At 44.3% G+C, this 20366-nt stretch overlaps 1 protein-coding gene across 1 annotated transcript; it reads left to right on the forward strand.

The window, feature by feature from the left end:
- The first annotated feature begins 4786 nt into the window (after positions 1 to 4786).
- On the forward strand, positions 4787 to 19373 carry Nms (neuromedin S). The gene is made up of 8 exons (XM_047523261.1): positions 4787 to 4904; positions 8154 to 8209; positions 8510 to 8560; positions 11834 to 11857; positions 13564 to 13638; positions 15549 to 15584; positions 16183 to 16224; positions 19305 to 19373. Exons 1-8 carry the CDS (start codon positions 4832 to 4834, stop codon positions 19371 to 19373), a joined length of 426 nt encoding a protein of 141 aa, XP_047379217.1. The 5' UTR covers positions 4787 to 4831.
- Positions 19374 to 20366: the final 993 nt, after the last annotated feature.

Below are 20366 nucleotides of genomic sequence, written 5' to 3' on the forward strand. Positions count from 1 at the left end.
CCAGGGGCCGTGGCACAGGCCTGTAATCCCAGCAGCTCAGAGGCTGAGGCACGAGGATCACGAGTTCAAAGCCAACTTCAGCAAATTACTGAGACTCTAAGCAACTTAACAAGACCCTGTCTCTAAACGAAATGTAAAAAAATGGACTGGGGTGGTGGTTCAGGATTGAGTGACGCTGGTTCAATCCCTGCTACCAAAAAATTAAATAAAGTCAAGCCAAGTGACCTCTTGCATGGTAGGCAAGCATTCTCTCACTGAGCCACACTCCAAACCCATGCATTCTTTTATGTGGTTGTCAGGCAAGTGTGTCCACAAGAGAAGAGACAGGTAATGGCTAAGGGAAAACCAAAGTTTATTATACAGATGGTTCCCAGCTATGATGTTTTGATGGATGACGTCTTTACAATGGTATGAAAGCATTATGTATCCATTTAGAACTCTGCTTCAGATTTTGAATTTTGATCTTTTCCAATATGCAACACAGTCCTTTCTGGTAATGCTGGGTTGCAGCAGGAAGACTCACCTGCCAATCAACCTTATAATCACAAGGGGACACAATGCTACTCCAAGTGCCGTGCTGCTGAGCTATGATGTTTGGTACGTGAGGTATATTAAATGCATTTTCAACTTAGGAGGTTTTTTTTTTTTAACTTATAAAGGATTTATTGAGTTGTAACTCCATTGTATGTCAGCAGCATCTGCTCTTACAGGTTGTAGAGACTAGTGACATTCCACATTACAAAGGACCCCATGAGAAAGACACATGACACGTGGAAGCAGAAAATAGGGGCAAAGGGAAGATTGAAGCCAATACAGTTACTGGGGTTCCCAAGGGAAAGGCAAGGCAGAGTTGGTGAATGGTTTAGGATTGGCTAGTTTAAATGACTTCCCAGGCTTTGGGCTAGACTAGTGGCATCTAGTTGCCTGGTACCTGGCTCTGGGCTGACTAAGGCAGAGGAATATTGGCTCCTGCAGTACAGAGACCAAGTAGAGGAGTTACATCTCTGGATTGTTAATTTGCATTTGGAATGTATCATGTTGGTTTTCTGTTGTGACAAAATACCTGAGGAACAATTTAAAAGGAGGAAAGGTTTGTTTTGTCTCATGGGTTCAGATATTTCTCTCCATAGTCACTTGACTCCATTGATTTTTGTGTCCATGGTGAGGCAATACATTATGGCTGAAGTGTGTGGTAGAGGAAATTTGTTTACCTTACTGTGATCAGGAAGCAAAGACAGAAACAGGAAGGAGCTGGGGCTCCAATATCCCCTTCAAGGGTTCACCACCAATAGCCTAACTTCCTCCCAATAGACCCCACCTCCTAAAGGTTCCACCACTTCCCAATAGCACAGCAGGCTGGCGACCAAGCCTTCACACACATGGGCCCCTGGGGAGCACTCTGGATCTAAACTACAGCAGGTATGTTCCTGGCCAAGTCTTTGTTTCTTCTAATAATTGTCTAGCCCTGGGAAGGTTGGTGTCTCTCCAACCAGAAAGGCTCTGGAAATGTCAAAACAGCATAATATATAGACAGTTTAAAAACATTTACAATACTGTGTGTGTGTGCCAGGTTTAGTTTGTTAACCTTCTGGGATTTGTTTTAATTTTAGAGTGTGAGTTTGGGAAAACTGTTTTCCCAAATGATTGGCCAATTGTCCTGAACACCATTTATTGAGCAGTTTGCCATTTTCACTGATTTGAAATGCCACCTTTGTTTCATACTAAATTAATCTGCTTCAAGACTCTGTTCCCTTCTCTTGATCTATTTGCCTGTTACTGGATCAATAACAAAATTACTACCACAATAATGCAATTACTACTACCCTCTAATTCATTTTGATATTGACACAGTGTCAGGAGGGTTTCCCCAAAATTTGTCAAATATTCTTGGATATTTTCTCTCCCAAATTAATTTCAGAATCAGTTTTTAAATGCCATGAAAAGGTGATTTTGATTTTAATTAAGGATTATACAAAGTTTATAGATGAATTTGTAGTTAATTGTAACTTAAACAACATTGACTCTTGTTTAGGACAATAAGCATCTTTTCATTTATTCGTGAATAAATGAATATTCAAATCCTTTAGTAAAATTTTTTAGTTTTCTTCTTTAATGTAGTGCATATTTTTTATTCCATTTAGTCCTTGATATTTTATAGCATTTAAAGCTATTGGTGTTTTCTAATACATTCAAAATCTTATTTTTGTCCCTAAGAAAATTATTCCTGAAAGAAATTTTCTTTGAATCTGGTCAATATGGTAAACTTTTATTCTAATAATTTGTCAGTTGATTCCTTTGGGTTTTCTGGTAGAAAATGGATAACCATAAAATGTGAACACAACGAGAGTTTCCAACTTTACTTTTCATTTATTTTATTTTATTTTGTGTCTCGAATTGACTAAAATGTATTTATGTTTGTATCATTCTGCTTGGACTTCCATAACAAAATGCCACAGACCGAAATTTATTTTCTCACTGCAGAAATTCATTTTCTCACTGCTCTGGAGGCTGCAGGTCTAAGGTCAAGGAGCCAGAGGGTTCTGGCAAGGCCCCTTTCCTTGGCTTGCAGATAGACTCCTTCCTCTCTGTCCTTCAGAGCATTTCCTCTGTTTACACTCCAGGAATGAGACAGACAGACAGACAGACAGACAGATCTCTGAGGTCTCTTTCTGTTCTTATAAGGACTCCAGTCCTCTTCAGTTAGAGCCCACTCTTATGACCTCCTTTAACTTTGGTTACCTCTTGGAAGAAAGTCCTGCCTTTAAATACAGTCACATTAGGGTTTAGAACTTCAACCTATACATTATTTTGAGACACAGCATGGTCCATACCTATGTTTTTGAATAGCAATGATGCATATTTTTTTCTTATGTTTTTCCATTTCTGAATTAGCATTCAAAATAAAATTTTTATTTATATTTTTGTCCTGAATATCCAAGAAATAATGTGGACAAAATGCAAAGGAGACATAAGTTTGATACAAATTGCAGTGGTCACAGATGTTTATTTGGAAAACATGTTTGTATTTATAGCACCAGTTTACTGATGGGCCTAGACCAAATGTTCAAGAAGTACTTGATTAACACTTAGTAGAACTGCCACAAACCTTTGTTGTTATGTGTCTTGTTTATCTAAAATGTTTGAAGTAATTGTGTTTAGTATCATTTAGATAAGTGGTTTATGTTCAAAAAGCACTTGTTCATGTTTTTCTTTTATTCAGTAAAGATTTGCTATTAGGCAGTAGATATATTTTAATAGAAATGGCGTAATCTCTGGCCTAGTATGAAAAAAAAAAACTTAGTTTGTTCTCCTTGAACCAAAGTGCTAAATAATAAATAGACATTTCTATTTCTTGCTAGCTCAAGGAAGTAGGCAAAATATTATGGCTGTAAAGTAGTTCAACTTTCCCTCTGTGTTGTGAATTGAATTTTTTTTTTTTTTTTTTTTTTTTTTGCAGAAACACCACATTTTAAGTCACAAATAGACTCTTCTGAGCAACTGTCACCTGGAATTATTCTTTAAAAGTTCACTCATTTAAAAAATTATATAACTTGACTTAGGTAAAGTAAGTCAACTTGAAAAATTATAAAAAATGCTTTAAAAAGTGTGCACACAACAAACCAACCAACAAAGTATTAACATGTTTGAGGAACAATGAAAGTATTCGACAGTTTTTATTTCCCCCTCTAATCTCCAAATGGGCAAAAATTAGAGGTATACCTACCTATTTATTCCAATGTGTGCTATATATGTTACCCTTTTTGCAAGAAATAGAAGACTTCATTTCCCTTCTTTCTATCCTGTATCTAACCCTAAGGAAGCTCTTTTAAAAAGACAAATTTCTTAACTAAAATTCTTACAGATGTGACTGGACCCAGTAGTGTTGGGTTCAAATTCCTGCTCTCCCCCTTGATAGCTAAATTCCTAAATCTCTCCTAGCCTCAGTTTCTTGAGTCATAAATGTCGGATAATGACACATTTATTATCCATTTTCTTTGAGAACTGTGTGAAATAATCTCTGTGAACTGTCTAAAACAAATCCCAATATGTAGGAACTCAGCAGATGGAGTAATTTCATTTTTATTATTATTGAATAATAACATTGTCATGTTTTCTTGAATACTGACAATTAAAAATGTTTAACTTGTTCGTAGAAACTAATCTGAAAAAGCTTAAAGAGGCAAATTTCTAACTGTGATTGAAAAGGAGAACACAGAACTCTAATTGAACTTTTGACTTCTTGAAATATTACCTCCAGGATTCCAAATTTTGTCCTTCTCAGATGCACCGAAGAATGCAAAACACCCTTAGTTAGTGGTGGAAAATAAACACTTCTAGGAAGTAAGACTTCAGCGTGAAAGAGTTTGTAGGTTTATGCCCATTTCTTTGATTAAAAGAGAGAGCAAAAGCAATAGAGAGAGAGAGAGAGAGAGAGAGAGAGAGAGAGAGAGAGAGAGAGAGAGAGAGAGAAGGCCTTTCCTGAGTCAGAAGTGCTTCTCAGACCATTATAGCATAACAATTATGAATCTCCACTTTTTATTTTTATTGCCGGGTTGAAAAAGATGACTCTCTACAATGCTTACACCAGGAGGATATTATTCTACGAATAAGGGCCCAGCATGACATTTATGAGAAAGTCAGGGTCCTCCTGCGTCAAAGCTGGTTGGTACTCAGCCAATGGGCTCCAGGATGTTGCAAGTGAGGCACCTACTGACTGGGCTGGTCAGACGCAGGGCCAAGGTTGCCTGTGCCTGTGGAACTTGGGGAAATGCTGGACCCTTGTCCTAGCAGCACACGTCTGTGGCCAGCAGGGAGAAACCAGGTTCTGAGGATGACTCTTCTTCTCCAGCTCCCTCCCATCTTGGCTGTCTACTGCTTCTGCATGCTGCAGATCCCTTCCTCAGGTAAGGGCACCATCTGACCTCACCTGGCCTCTGAGACACACTGAGACGACCTTGACCCCTCAGGGCAGTCCAGGAGGGAGGCAAGCTTCATTGCTTCATCTATCCCTCTTTCTGCCCTCCTGCTTTCTGGCTTCAGTTTATTTCTAACCCTTTAAGGGAGGATGGACACGGAGAGATGTCGCAGCCTGTTACCAAAGGAGCGGAACCGTCTTTACAGGGCTCCTACCCCAGGGTGTCCTGAACATGTGCTGCTGAGATTGTGAAGGGTGAGGCTCGCCCCTTATGTGAGCTGGGGAAGACCCCGCTTAGCACTCTGTGGTCCTGGAATTCTTAAGGGATGAGAACTGAGGAGGTAACGCTGAGTTTGCAGTCCCAGAGACTGGAAATTGATGCGCAGCTGGAGAGGGGTGGGGGAGGAGTGCACACCGGGAAGGAAAAAGGAGTCTTTTCTCAAAGCCTTTCCCTGGGGCTCCCAGGCGGGTTCCCAGTGTGCAAAGCAGAGGCCCTGGCCCTGCATCTCCTTGGCCCGGGGCGCTGTCCAAGGTGCTGACCCTGCACGGGCGTCTCACCAACTTGAACTAAGAGCATTTGTTTTTTTTTCTCTTCTTTTAAATAGTGCATTATAGGGCTGGGGATATAGCTCAGTTGGTAGAGTGCCTGCCTCGCAAGCACAAGGCCCTGGGTTCAATCCCCAGCACCGCAAAAAAAAAAAAAAAAAAAATAGTGCATTATAATTGTACACAATAATGGAGTTCATTGTTACATATTCAAACACACACATTACATAATTTGGTCAATTTCATTCCCCAGTATCTCTCCTTTCCCTCAGGTCTCTTCCCCTGGCCTACAGCTACTGTTCTCTCTCCTATTTTCAGGAAATCACCTGAAAATAGAAAATCCCCCCATAACCCCCACCCTACACCTCTTCCCCTCTAGCTTCCATAGGTACATACATACGAGATCCTTGGCTTTCTGAGACTGGTTTATTCGCTTAACATAATGTTCTCTAATTCTATCCATTTTGCAGCAAATGACATAGTTCTGGTCTTCTTTATGGTTGAATAAAACTCCATCTGGTATATATACCACATTTTCTTTAGCTATTGATGGCCACCTAGCTTGGTTCCATAATTTGGCTATTGTGAACTGTGCTGCTATAAACATGTATCCCTAGAGCAGGCTGACTTTAATTCTTTCAGACAAATACTGAGGACAGGTATAGAGGTCATATGGCAAGAACCAGAACCTCGTAGGAAACAAGGGGGTGGGGTCAGGTTTTGTAGTCCCTAATGATTATCAGCATCTCTGCAATTTTCCATAGGATGTAGGGAAGTATGTTGTGGCAGAAAAGCTATTGTTGGAAACATGGGCTTTTACAAAAGTTTAGGTTTTTCCTTTAGAAGTTTGATTTAGAGAAGTAGAAAATCTTTGCAAATATATTCAAAGAGAAAACATTCCAAACAGCAGTGTGTTTGTTTTGTCATGTCCTAAAGTGAAATCACAACACCTGCGCATTGCAAGGAGCTGTGGAGGTCATCAGGTTCCACCCTGCAGACCGCAGTTTCCACCCTGCAGTTTCCCTGCAGAAGGTCTTTTAGATTCTGTTTGGTTACTTTCAGTGACCTCCAACTCACTACCAGCCTAAAATAGCCAGCTGCTTCCTTTCCTTATGTGATTTATGTATTTATGTTCTCTGAAGGTAGGGCCACTATGATCTTTATCTTTTTTTATATAGCAGGGATTGAACCCAGGGATGCTTGGCCACTAACCCACATCTCTAACTCCCCTGTTTTATTTTTTCGAGACTGAGTCTTGCTAAGTTGCTGAGAGTCTTGCTGAGTTGTGGAGTCTGACTTTGAACTTGCCATCCTCCTTCCTCAGCCTCCTGAGCTGCTGGTATTACGGGCATGTGCCACCACCCTGGTGATCTTTATCTTTTCATTAACACAAATCATCTAATAAATTCTTACAGTATTGGTTTTCATCACTTTGCATTATTGAATTATTGCCATCACTGAAAATCTCTTTACATTGAGTTGATATCTGATCACATGTAACTTCTAACTGTGAGCCCTATTTCTGTTCTTTTGGTAATATACAAAATAAGACTATGACAGTTCTCAAAATAGTTGAAGGCAGTTAACATACACATCCTAATTTTTTCTCTTTCCAGAGAAAATTATGCTTAGTTACTTTACCTACCTCATGTTGTATCATTTGAAGGCAGACTATTACTTTTCGAGGTTTAAACACAATAATTTAATTATAACATAGGTTTGCCTTAGCTTTCTCTTGGCTTATAACGACTGCAGGAAGCAAAATAACCTGTAGTCTTTTTTAAACATGTAAACTGCTCTGGGGCATAAATTCCCCGTCCCACATTTTAGGAAATCCAAATTTGAGGTTTGATATGTATCCGTTGAATTTCATCTTGTTAGGTTTGACCTGTCCAGTTGATTCTTTCCACTGCAGTATTAGCTTTTCTTTCAAGTGTCAAATCATATGTAATTAAGGCATTTTCATTTAAGTCAGTAAAAGGTGAGTGGGATCCAACGGTGCTGGCCTCAACTTTTCCCAGGACCTCACCCCTGGAGGACTTGTTTGGTCAGACAGGTGTCTGAAGTCTCAAAAGTTTAGAGTTGGTTCTGAGGCACAGACCCTGTTGACACCATCTTCTGATAGTCCATCCTTATAATTTCCATCAAAAGATAAACCAGGTCACCAGGTGCGGTGGTGCACACCTATAATCCCAGGGGGCTCCGGAGGCTGAAGCAGGAGGATCAAGAGTTCAAAGCCAACCTCAGCAACAGTGAGGCACTAAGCAACTCAGTGAGATCCTGTCTCTAAATAAAATACAAAATAGAGCTGGGGATGTGACTCAGTGGTCAAGTGTCCCTGAGTTCAATCCCTGGCACCTCTCCCCCAATAAAAAATATAAACCAGGTCCCCCCTTTCCTGCTTTGCTAACCCCTATACTGGAAACTCCTGGTAAATTAACAGCCATGCTGTTTTAAATTAACATTGCTACAAATCTCAGATGGCTAGTGGTAAGTAGACCTGTGTTTCCTTTGTAAGTCCTCTTACAAAGGACTTTGTATCACAACTTACCTTCCCTTGGACCCCACGGTATGGCTCTCTGATGGCTTATTGTTTAAATAGAACCTTTGTATGTTTTTCATAGCAAAGACATGAAAGTAAGTGCTATGGCCTCTTTTCTCTAATTGATGTTTTAATGATTTCTCATCCTAGGAGTTTCTCAACCTTTAGCCGAGCCTCCAGATGGTGTGAACACTGTGCAGCTTGAGGTACGCTCTGGTTCGTACGGTGAGATTTTTATTTAGTCTGGGTCTTGAAAATATCATGTGGATAGTGTTCACTTAAATCTATTTCGAGATCAGATTTTTTATTGCAGCAAGAACTCGCTGTTGCTGTTTTCATGGTCCCTTTAAGGCACTCTGAGAGTTGGGTTGAAATCCACCACCATTGTATGAGAAAACCATCCTGTGTTCATAAATGGGACAGCTTTAGAATTTTAAATATGTGCTAATAGGATTTTATGGACCAAGAAATTCAGTCTTTGATTCGTTCTCCCTATTTTGTTTTAGAGGCTGGCATATGGTCTGAATCAGCAGGCAACTCTCTTTAGCCAACCTAAGGTAAAAGAGAAAAGAAAATGCTATGATACACTTGATCGTTCTTATAAAAGTGCACGTGCTCACGTGAGGATTTATATCTTCAGTAAATATCTTACCCTGCTCCCCACAGGAGATTGCTGTGTATGTGTGTAAAGTGTGTATGTGTATGTGTGTGTGTGTAAGGATATATTTTAGGAGACACCAAATTTTTCTCTTAAACAACCATAAAATTGTTAGTGGTTCATGTGTATTCTTACAATTATCATAACCACATATAATAAAATTAATCACATGTGTCATGATATATGATATGATACATTATAAACTGATGTAGTGTGGTTACTATAGTTACTCCAACAAAAATAGATCAATGGATACGAAGTAATTGTTGATTTCATTAAAAGTGCAGATGGGACATTGGCCGGGAGCCTTCGCCTAGTCCTTTTCTCACCTTGAGCCTTGGGCCACGCCTCCTGCTTCCGAGCCCTCCCCAACCCCTGCGTGCTATGCGCCAGCCACACCCAACATCTCACTAGTCCCCAAATGCTCCAGGCCCTTACCATCTTTGCACAGTCTTTTCCTTTACCAGAAATGCCTCTGTGTCCTTCTCAGGCTGCAGTTGCCGCCCCGACTGTAAAATCAGCTAGCTGGGCTTGGACCCAGCTCTGTTCAATCTCGGCATTTTCTTACCCATGCTGAGCCTCCGTTTCTTCATCTGTCATATGGATATCATAGTTGCACCCACATTGTGTTGTGAGGATCAGCTGCTCTAATATGTGCGAAGTGCTTTTGACAGTAACCATGAAGTGGTTACCATTGTCTCTTAAAAATTCTTTTGTGATACTGGGCTTGAACTCAGAAGCAGTCTACTGCTGAGCTATACAACTAGCCCTTTGTTTTTTCGTTTGTTTTTGTTTTTATTTTTGTTTTTGGTACCAGGGATTGAACCCAGGGGCACTTAACCTCTGAGCCACATCCCCAGCCCTTTTAATTTTAATTTTTTTTTTTAAATTTTAAGACAGAGTCTCTTTGCATTGCTTAGGGCCTTGATAAGTGACTGAGGCTGGCTTTGAACCTGCGATCCTCCAATCTAGGCCCCCAAAGTACTGGGATTACAGGCCTGTGCCACCGCACCTGGCCTTTCTGTTTTCTATTTTGAGACAAGCTATCGCTGATTCGCCCACGCTGGCCTGGGAATTGCAATCCCTCTGCCGTAGCTTCTGGAGTTGCTGGGACTGCAGGCACGTACCACTGTGCCTGGCATCCTGGCCTCTTGATGGAACTAATTCTCATTCTTCAAGACTCAAATATCACTTGCTCTGCCCACCTTCACGAACTCATCATGCCTGTTTCTTAGTTTCAGTTTGCCATTACAAATGAGCCTTTGGTACCTGGAGCAAAACTCCAAGGTAGAACTCAGGGTCCTCCACGCCCTTGCTACTGCCTCCCCACCTTAGTGAAGGGACTTCTCTATCCCAACAGGCCGTGAGGTTGCTCCCAGCGAAAGCAGAGGCAGTGGGGCTGCCCCATCTCCTACCCTCAGCATGCAGCTGGGTTGTGGGTTTCCTAAGTGCAAAGCCCCCTTGGAATGGATTTCCTTCCAGCTTCTCCAGTTTTCCAAAGTTGAGCCCACTCACTGTTTCCCACTACAGAGAGCAAGTGCCACTATTTCCAAGCTATGGAGAGACTGTGCTGTGGCTGCCCCAAGAAGGGATCCTCAGCATTTTACTTCCTGTCCTGGGGCTTCATTCCCTCAACTGCCCCGTGGCTATCAGAGTGACCTGGGCTCTGTGGCCACGCCTGATCCATTTTCCAAAAGAAACCAACTCTGCGATGCCAGGGAACTTTGATCTTGAGGCAATTCAGAGAGCAGCTACCAAGTAATGCCATCTTCAGACACTTCTCACTTTTGTGCCTCTGGTCACCACCTGGGGTCAGAAGTTAAGTGGGAAAAGGGCAAACTTTTTTTGTGAACTGAACCCTGCTATTCATTCAAAAATTATATTTATTGAGAGCATGTCCTAGGCCAGGGTCTGGGGATACACAGTGACCCCAACAAACAAAGCTACCTGCTCTCAGGGGATGTGTGTTTTAGTTGGAGGAATGAACGAAAAGATAGGTGAGGAAAATCTTACACATGTTTTTATCTTGGAAAAATAGATAAAAATAAATAACACATGGAAGGTGCAAAGGAAAGGTGGGGAGGGATGATTGGAACCAGGAAAACCATTCTCATCTTCCTTGTTTTTAGCCTGAAAAACAAACGTAACTGTAAAGGCTGCTGAACATGGTACAAGTAACAATTGTTGACCTAATAAATGTCTATGAGCACACACACACACACACACACACACACGCACTATTGTGACTAGATACCAACAGGAAGACCCGAAGCTGGCTCAGCACAGTGGTTCTTGCCTGTAATCCCAGTGGCTCTGGAGGCTGAGACAGGAGGATTGTGAGTTCAAAGCCAGCCTCAGCAATGGCGAGGTGCTAAGCAACTCAGTGAGACCCCGTCTCTAAGTAAAGTACCCAACATGACTGGGGATGTGGCTCAGGGGTTGAGGGTCCTGGTTTCAATCCCTTGTTTAAAAAAAAAAAAGAGTATTTGTGAATAAAGTGGATGATGGGTACTTTCTGGATCCGTGTCAGCATATTTAAAGATCATTCCCAGTCGTCATCTTCAGCGATTTTATAAAGTATGGATGTGAAAACGAACACCAGTGTTCTGCAAACACCTTCACAGCCTGCCAGTGAGTCGGGTATGCTGTGTAGACGTCTGTTATCTGCGTCAACCAGGGCAGGGTAATGCACTAACAAGGATTTAAAAATGAAAATTTGAGCTTTCTGCAAGAAGAGTGAAAATTCATGCAGAAAACTTTTGGAAACCACAAAAACACTTGGTTAATTTGAACCCAACCGGAAAAACTAGGAAACATCCATCAGCAAACAAAAGGCCACAGACATGATTTTATTTCACCGCATCGTCAAATAATCATCTGGGACTCGATCAGAGTCTGTCTTCTATGCATTAGAGAGTAGGTTTCCCCCCTGAAAGATTGCAAAGGGATACTGTTTTAAAATGATGATGTATTGTTGACAACTTTCTTTATGGTAAGCTCCTGCACTAACCATAGTCTTATTAAATTTGCATCATGGAGGAATTGCTTTAAGATTGCCACTGTATTTCCTAATGTATGAATAAATTCATTAAGTTGTCCAGGATACCGAAAACTGCTTGGGTTGCCTGTCAGTCAAAAACCACACGCCTCACCCTCTCATTTCTCCTTCCAGGATAATCGAGACATATTCAAAAGGGTGAGTAACATCCACCCCAGTGACAAGGGTGTGGCTTCCATGTTTAGAGCAAGTGACACTTGGTACTAATATAACTTTTTTTTTTCGTATTTAGTTTTTGTTTCACTACTCTAGGACTCAGGAGCCAACATATCCAGTTAAAACTGAAAAACTAGGAAACATTGGGGTCAGTATTTTTATCACAATCTCCTTCTATAAAAGTGACTCTTTTCCACATGCCTTTTATTTTTTCTAGATTAGTATATTTGTGCAGACTAATAGAAAAGCAGGGAACCTCTAGATACCTCCAGGGTAGTGTCTTCCTAGGTGATCCCCCCAGGCTGTAGGGATTATCTCTCTCCTCTGTGGAATGGGGGTGGTGGGTGGCAGAAAGATCTAGAAAGTTAACACTAAACTACAGAGAAGGAAAAGTACCTAAGAAACAATTTTTTTTAATATGCACTTAAAAAGGTGCGCAAGAAGAACGTGGTTAGTACTGTGCTTTATTTTAATTATTCCTTATTATCTTCCATTTTTAAATTTTGAAAAGTGCTTTATGATATGTACAGTACTGTCCCTCCAGTAGTAACTCATAGTTGTGCATCTCCAGGGACAGTCAGGGTGTGTATGTGTCATGGGTATAAGAACCATCAACAATCGACTCTTCTTTTTTAAATTTGAGTTAACCCCAGGAGCAGCTTGAGCAGGTGAATTTCTGTGGGCTATGCTTTGAGGGAATATTAGGAAGATCATAGACTATAACTTTTAGTTTGGATGTCCTGTTGCTGGAAATTCTACCATTAGAGAATCACTTATTTATATATTGAAGATTTTCCAATCTTCAAAAGGATCATTTAGAAGGAAAATACTCAGCAAATTACTTTTTCCATAAGAGGCAAAGACTCATCAGTTTTATAGTTCTAGCAACTGGGGATCAGGTAAGACAGGGGATGTATCAACAAAGGCCCGGGCACCAAAGAGGGAGACAGAACAATGAAAGGAGAAAGAAAAGTTGTGTGTGACAGACAGCAACTTCTTTTTTCCGGGGGGTGTGGGTTGGTAGGTACCAGAGATTGAACTCAGGGGCATTCGACCACTGAGCCACATCCCCAGCCCTATTTTGTGTTTTATTTATGGACAGTGTCTCACTGAGTTGCTTAGCCCCTCGCTTTTGCTGAGGCTGACTTTGAACTCTAGATCCTCCTGCCTCAGCCTCCCAAGCGGCTGGAATTACAGGCGTGCGCCACCGCACCCTGCAGAGAGTAACCGTGACTCTAAACCAAAGCACCCAGGACTAGATAAGGTTGGGTGCGTTTGCCTGGGTGTGGGGGGCACCACAGAGAGCAGTGTAAGGCAGCAGGGGGTCGCCCTCCCCCTCCTCCGTGGAACAGGAGGGCCCATCTGGACAGCAGGAATCTGCGAGGCGCTGCTGCTTTAAGACAACACTCCATTCCAGGAGCGCAGAGCTGGGGTTGGTGCCAGGCCTCACTGACCCCGTGGGAACATTTGTGAGTGATGTGTTGGAATTGAAGCAGGCTATCAAGGCAAGCAGTTCTTTATTGAAAACATAAAATTTCTGAGGCTTGGCTCCGAAATGGATTTTACTCTGAAAATTAAACCCATTTGTAAGGGAAGAGAGTCAAAAGGAATGTGCAGAGCCCTGGACTGGGGAGTGCCCCTGGGGTTCCATCCCGGCCTCCGCCTGACCCTCCGTCCCTCTGTTTCAGCTGCCTGCCCTGCACCCTCTCATGCGCCTGGCTGCCAAGCTCGCCAGCAGAAGGATGAAGCGATTTCTGCAGCCAGTACGTGCGCCGCTCCTTCTTCCAGGCTTCCGTGCTACTAAAAATTCATTTGCTACTGTGCTGGATGTGCGCTGCTGCCTTGGGGCTCGTTTTTATTCTCTCCTTGAATCTCAGGCTCCTGGTGGCAGGGAGCTGGGCAGGAGGGTGGGTCCTTTGACCTTGGCCTTCCTTTCTTTAACCCCATGAGATACCGCAAAAGTCCGCAGAGAGGGGCCCCCGCCAGCCCAATTCCTTGCCTCTCCTCTGTTCGCCCAGAAGTTCTGCTTTGGTTTGCATTGTTTTTCACTTCTGTCCTCCCTCCCAGGTGAAATTGGCCTTGGTGACTCCCATCGGCCTCTCTGCCCTTTGTCCATATCTCAGGGTTATTGCAAGTTTAGAAAGTTTAGAAATGATCAGTTTCAGCAAGAAGGGTGCCTGTTCAAACAACGAATCAAAGTTTTGCTGCATGGTAGGAAAAACTAAAGAAAATTTCTTTTGGACACCCTGAGTCCACGTGAGGTGATCAGCTCATCTTAGTTTTTAAGGTTTTACCTTGAAAACTTAAAAGCCCCAAGATCCACCCTCCCAGCCCCAGGAAACTGCTTATTTCCTGGAAACCTGGTTGTTTTTTCTTTTCTTTTCTTTTCGTATTGGGCACAGGACCCAGGGATGATCTTTCCCTCAGCTACATCCACACTGATTCTTATTTACTCATTTATTTATTTGTACTGGGGAGATGCCCTCCCAGGGTACTTAATGACTGAGCCACATCCCCAACCTCTTTTTTCTTTTCAATTTTTATTTTGAGACAGTTACTGAGACTGACTTTGAACTCATGATCCTCCAGCCTCAACCTCCCGAGCTGCTGGGATGACAGGCATGCACTGAAATGGAAAAGAACCAAAGTAACGCCATTTTGTTCTGACCTGACTCCATTGTGTGCTTGCTTATAATGTTCTCCTTTCAGCCTCCTGAAGCTGCATCTATGTGTCAGTACAGTAGGACCTTCCTACACCCTAGTTTATAACTCAAGACTCTGACGTGTACAATTAAAACAATCCTCTCATGTAATCAAAATAACTGTCTCTACAGGGTCTCTCTGACCTACATGTGTGGTGTTTGTGGTTTTGTCTTTATAAACTCTGTACTTCCAAAATTCAGGTGCTGGGAGTTCTTTGAGGCATTGACTTGCTCCCAGCTACTGTTTGCCTGACCTGCTCATTAAAAACCCTTTCTTCCCTTTAAATTTGACTCAATATGTAATTCTTGCGCAGTCTGTAACACATACCACCATGCTGGACTTATCCTAGTTTTTCATCTTAAGCACAAGAACAGTTTATCTCTTCCTCTGAGGACCACATGCAAGCTCTAAGGTCTCCTCTGTCTTAGTCTTTCACCAGGTTCATAGGTGAAGAGCAAATGAAGATGCCAAAATGGCTTGTCATTGAAAATTTGCCTAACTGGGCAGGGTGCTGTGGTGCACACCTGTAATTCCAGTGACCTGGGAGGCTGAGACAGGAGGATCATAAGTTTGAGGCTAGCCTCAGCAACTTATCAAGAACTTGTCCCAAAAGAAAAAGGGTTGGGGATGTAGCTCAGTGGTAAAGAGCCCCTGAGTTCAACCCCTAGTACCATAAAAAAGAAAGAAAAAAAAAAAAAAAAGAAATTTTGTCTAAACTCAGGGATCCATTTCAAATTTGGAACTATTAGGAGGTGCAAGAAAATTAAACACACAGTAACTCGAATCAAGCAATTGACTTCCCGAGCAGGAACTTGGTTTGGGCCTCAAGGTTAGCTGTTCCCTTCAACTGCTTTTTTGTACCTGCCTTCTGACTACCTTAGAAGGGCCCCGGGAGGGAGGAGCAGGCTCACAGCAAGACACCTGCAGGTCCTGGTGGTGGTTCCTGACCTTATGCCTCATTTCCTCGCAGGATCTGGGGGCTGCTGCCGTGCAGTTCACCAACAAGGTATGTGGGCTCTGGGGACGACACAACCTCCAAAGAGCTCCAGAGAGAAGGCAGTGAAATGCTTGGAGACACAGGTCCCTCTAGAACCTTCTGGGAAAAACGGGTCCCCCAGGAGTGACCCTGCACATCTTCCCTGGACGCTGAAGTTGGCGTTTCCCTGAACTTGGCCTGGGGCAGAAAGGAATCCCAGGGGAGGCCTGGGGAGAGCATCTGGATGCTACTATTCCATCTCCAGTTCCGCAAGAGAGTCACACAGGGCCATCTGCCCCTGGAGATCTGCTCCCTGGCTCAGGGACCCATAAGATATTGTACAAACTTGGGGAGAGACACTGTCAGGGGCACCAACCCCAGACACTGGTGATTTTCAAACTTGACCATGCACCAGATTTACCAGGTTAAAATGTAGATGGCTGGGCCCCACCCCAGGGACTCAGTAGGTCCAGGGCTGGGTCTGAAAATTGGCATTTCTAATGAATCTGCAGGTGTCCTTATGCTGTTGGTCTGGGACGACTCTTTAGGAGAAGGGCCCCCTTGGGCGTGCTTGAAGGACCTTTGGCGATGCAGCGTGGCCACATAACCCTTTATGTTTATGTTGCAGGACCCCGCAGCCACCTTAGGACGGCCGTTTTTCCTCTTCAGGGTATAACAGATTTCCTCCTTTCCGTTTTCTAACCCCCATTCACTGATGTAGCCATCCCTTTTACGATGTCACTGCAGGACAGGCATGACCAGGACCCTGAGGTGAACTGTTGTATACTGAGGGAACTCCCTCTCCCTGTACTTAGGGTGTGTCTCAGTCAAAATCTCCTACAGGTTGTAAAGGAAAGGACCCAGTAGGACACAGGGGGAGAGCACCAGAGTTCTAGGCGTCTGGGAAGTGAGGAGAGAAGGTTCTCTTGATGGACAGACACTGGGCAAACCAGAGTCCATATTCCTGAGCAGTAGTGTCCGGGACAAGTGGCCCCTAAAACATACAGTCATGGGAGGCCAGGCACAGGTCCCTCTTCCTTCCAAGGTGACGCAGAAGCTTTTGCAAAGGTCCTGGAGTCTTAGTTTTTGATCTGCCATTCACTAGCTGTGCGTTACCCTCTCAATCCTCAGTGTCTGTGTCAGAAAGGTAAGTGAGTCACACTAGGTCCACTCTGTGAATCGCTGGTGCTAAGAGGCACCCTGAAAAATCGAATAAGACTGGAAGCTGCTGCATTCAACGTTCATAAAGATACACACGCACCCTGTCCCATCAAGGGCTCTCAGACGCCCCACAGGGAACTTCCTGCTTCCCAGGGCAGCTCCTCCCACCCCTCCCCTCCCCATTTCCACCCCGCATACACGGTTTTTTGGTTTTTGCTTTGCATGACCTCTTAGTGCACTGTTCTCTAGAAAGTACTTGGAGAGGTGGTAATCTCCATGATGCCTCCAGGCTGAGAAGTGCTGATTGTGGTTTGGGGGTCTTCCCACCACTGATGGAAGGCTATGGGGGGGTAGGGAGAGGGTAAGGTCAGGGTTCTAGGGGCAGTGAGAGTCCTGGAGCGCCGCTCCAGAGACCTGGGAGGGCTAACCAGGTGAGTCCCAGGTCAGGCAGTGAAATCCCAAGGGGAAGAGCAAGACCTCGGGGCTCAACAGAGAGAAGACCTGAACCGGCACACAAGCCCCGGGCGGATGCATCGCAGTGTCTGTAAGTCAATCCTTTCTTTTTGTTTTTCCCCCAGTCAAGGAATGGAAGAAACCTTGAGGACAAGGCTCAGTAGGTAGTCCAAGGTCAGCACGGCTGCAGCTTTTCTCTGCACCCACATGCTATGCGTCTCAGAGGTGCGGCGGGCGGGGGGAGGGGGAGCACATTGTTCAAAGCAGGGACTCTGTCCCCTCTCCCTTCCTGTTCTCAGCATCATGGAGACCCCAGCCCAGCCTGGCAGGAGCAGGCGGTTCCAGCCCCCATTAGAGCTGCCTGGTGCTTGGTGCTCCAGGGGTGCACCAAGGAGCCCCTGGAGGCCACTAAACTCCCTACAGCAGGGGCATTTCTGAACAGCCCGGCAAGGCTGGTCCCCCTACTTAATGGGGCCCTGAGACCCAGACTTTAAATCTGGCAGATTCCCTGGCAGCAGGGCTGTTCTAGACCTCCTCGGCCTCTCCAAGGATGTAGCCCTGGGAGCACATGCATATGGGCTGAGGCTGCCTCACAGCCTGTCTGACCTCCGCCAGCGTCAGGACCCCAGCAGGCAGTCCCGGACGCTGTCCCTGTGCTGGGAGACAGAATGACCCAGCAAATGTGAGGGGGAGATGTTCCCTGAGGCTGTAGGACTTATACAAACATAATGGCCTCATTAGACAAAGCAAAAACAAATCTCGTAAATACGGATTATGGGGAAAACAACCCGAACATTTATGACATGTCAAATGGATATATAATTGTAAAATATGCTTATAATAACTTGCCCACAGCTCTTGACTTGATTCCAAGAAGGATTTGACCTAAACTGTACGCTTTCCTTTTCTTTTTCAGGATTCAATGGCAAAGAAGAACCCGATCCAGGAAGGCCATGCCATGAATATTTCTTTCTGTGAACAATATGTAAAGATATTTCTGTTGCTGTATAATCACTAGACTATTTAGTTGTACAAAAATAAACTACTCAGGGCTGGGGATATAGCTCAGTTGATAGAGTGCTTGCCTTGCAAGCACACAGCCCTGGGTTTTAATCCCCAGCATGGCAAATAAACAAATAAATAAATGAACTAACTCTAATACTCATTTTCATTTCCTATTGGAAAGTTTTAGGGAGTGGCAGATTTAGTAAATAATGATTTTTTTTTTTAATTTACCAATTTTGATGTGCGTTAGCATGCCAGGGTAGGCTTAGGGCAGGCTGGCTGCCTTCAGACCCTGAATCTGCTTTTCAGCTGGGTGACCTCGGTGTGACAGATTTCTGCTCTTGGGACAAGTACCTGATACAAACAACTTAAAAGGAGAAGGTGTTTATTTTGGTTCGCGGTTTCAAAGGTGTGAGTCCATGTCACCTGGCTCTGATGCTTTGGTCCTGTGTCTACACCGTGGATCATGGAGGCAGCATGCGGAAGAGGCCCGTGCACCTCCTGCTGGCCAGGAAGCACAGAGAGGAAGGTGCCAGGGGCCCAAGATTGCCTTCAAGGGCATGTCCCCAGTGACCTAACTTCTTTTCATTTGGCTCTACCTCCAGAAAGTTCTACACCTCCCACAGTTTGGGACCAAGCCTTCAACATGTAGGTCTTTGGGGAACCACTTAAGATCCAAACTATAGCAATTGGGTAGGTCATTTCCCATCCCGTGCCTCAGTTTCCTCCATGGTAAAATGGGGTTGGTAAGAAGAGAATGTTCTTCTGATAGTTTTCGTGAGGACTAAGGAGACGGTCCCTGGGAGAGGCCTGGCGTGGTTCTACATAGGGGATAATCCGTCAGTGTTGTTTTAGTGACACAAGGTGGGTTTCCATCCACAAAGTACCTAAGGAACTGGCCTCATTGAGCGCTGCTTCTTTATCACTGACAGCAGGGGCTTGAGGCACGTCAACTCCAGACTGTCCAAGAAACCTCAGGCCTTTATTTCTTGGGCTCTTCCACTGTAAATATTCCCACGATTGCTCTAAGGAGTAGACAATGACACAGAAACTGTGCGCGCAATGCAGAGAGGGACCCTGCCAACCATGCTGCTCTGCTGCTCGCTCCTTTTAACTTGTCCGTGCTTCCAGGTTCTGCTAGAGCTTCGGCTAACTCAGTCTCCCATCTCCAGGCCGGATAAGCAGAGCGCCTTCCTGTGACAGCTGCCAAGGCCCGTCCTCAGAAACCAGCCAAGGTCTGGGAGGCTAACCAGGGATGTAGTTGCTACTCTGACCTGAGCCCCTGCATCTCATTGTTGAGCCAGGAATGGTAAATCCCATCTCAGTACCACCGGCCAGAGGCCTTCTGAATGCCGGCCATGAAGATGATGGCTGGGGGGGGCGGTGAGCAAAGAGAACCACTATTTCTGAGGGACAACGTTTGCGCTTAAAACTCTCCCCTTGCCAAGTCTGCCTGTGGTGATGAGGAGGAGGAGAGGCTTTGCCAAAAGGCCACGGAAACCCACCAAAAGGTTCAGCAAAATTTCCAGACATGACATTAGACTGTGATTAACAGCTTGGACCCGCGAGATCCGGTCCTCCCTATGTAAAGTGCTGGAATACTTTCAGCCTGGTTTCCTATGAAAAGGAGCATTGTGAGGTCACTCTACCTGAGTGTCCTTTTTAATAAGTTTGAGCCCAAGGTCTGGTTGCAGTTGCTGGATGGAAGATGCCCACCTGCTGACCCTGGCAGCCAGTTTCCCTGGGGAGGCCAAACCTTTTCTTCTCTTATGAAGACACTTGTCATTGGATTTAGGGTCTGCCCTGATTTTATCCTTGTAAGATATTATCCTTGTAAGGTCCTAAACTGAATTTCCTCAGCAAAGACCCTTTTCCCAAGTAAGATAGCATTCATAGGTTCTGGGGTTCAGATGTGGACATATCTTTTGGGAGCCACAACCCAAGCTATAGTTTCAGGGTCGTTGTGGTGTTCCTCCTTGGAGTTCAAAGCCCTTTTTTCTTTTGGAGGGTTCTGGGGATTGAAATTAGGGGCACCCAACGACTGAGCCACATCCCCAGCCCTATTTTGTGTTTTATTTAGAGACAGGGTCTCACTGAGTTGCTTAGTGCCTCACTGTTGCTGAGGCTGGCTTTGAACTCTTGATCCTCCTGCCTCAGCCTCCCGAGCTGCTGGGATTACAGGCATGTGCCACC

The sequence above is a fragment of the Sciurus carolinensis genome, chromosome 13, assembly GCF_902686445.1.
Source record: "Sciurus carolinensis chromosome 13, mSciCar1.2, whole genome shotgun sequence".
NCBI lineage: Eukaryota > Metazoa > Chordata > Mammalia > Rodentia > Sciuridae > Sciurus > Sciurus carolinensis.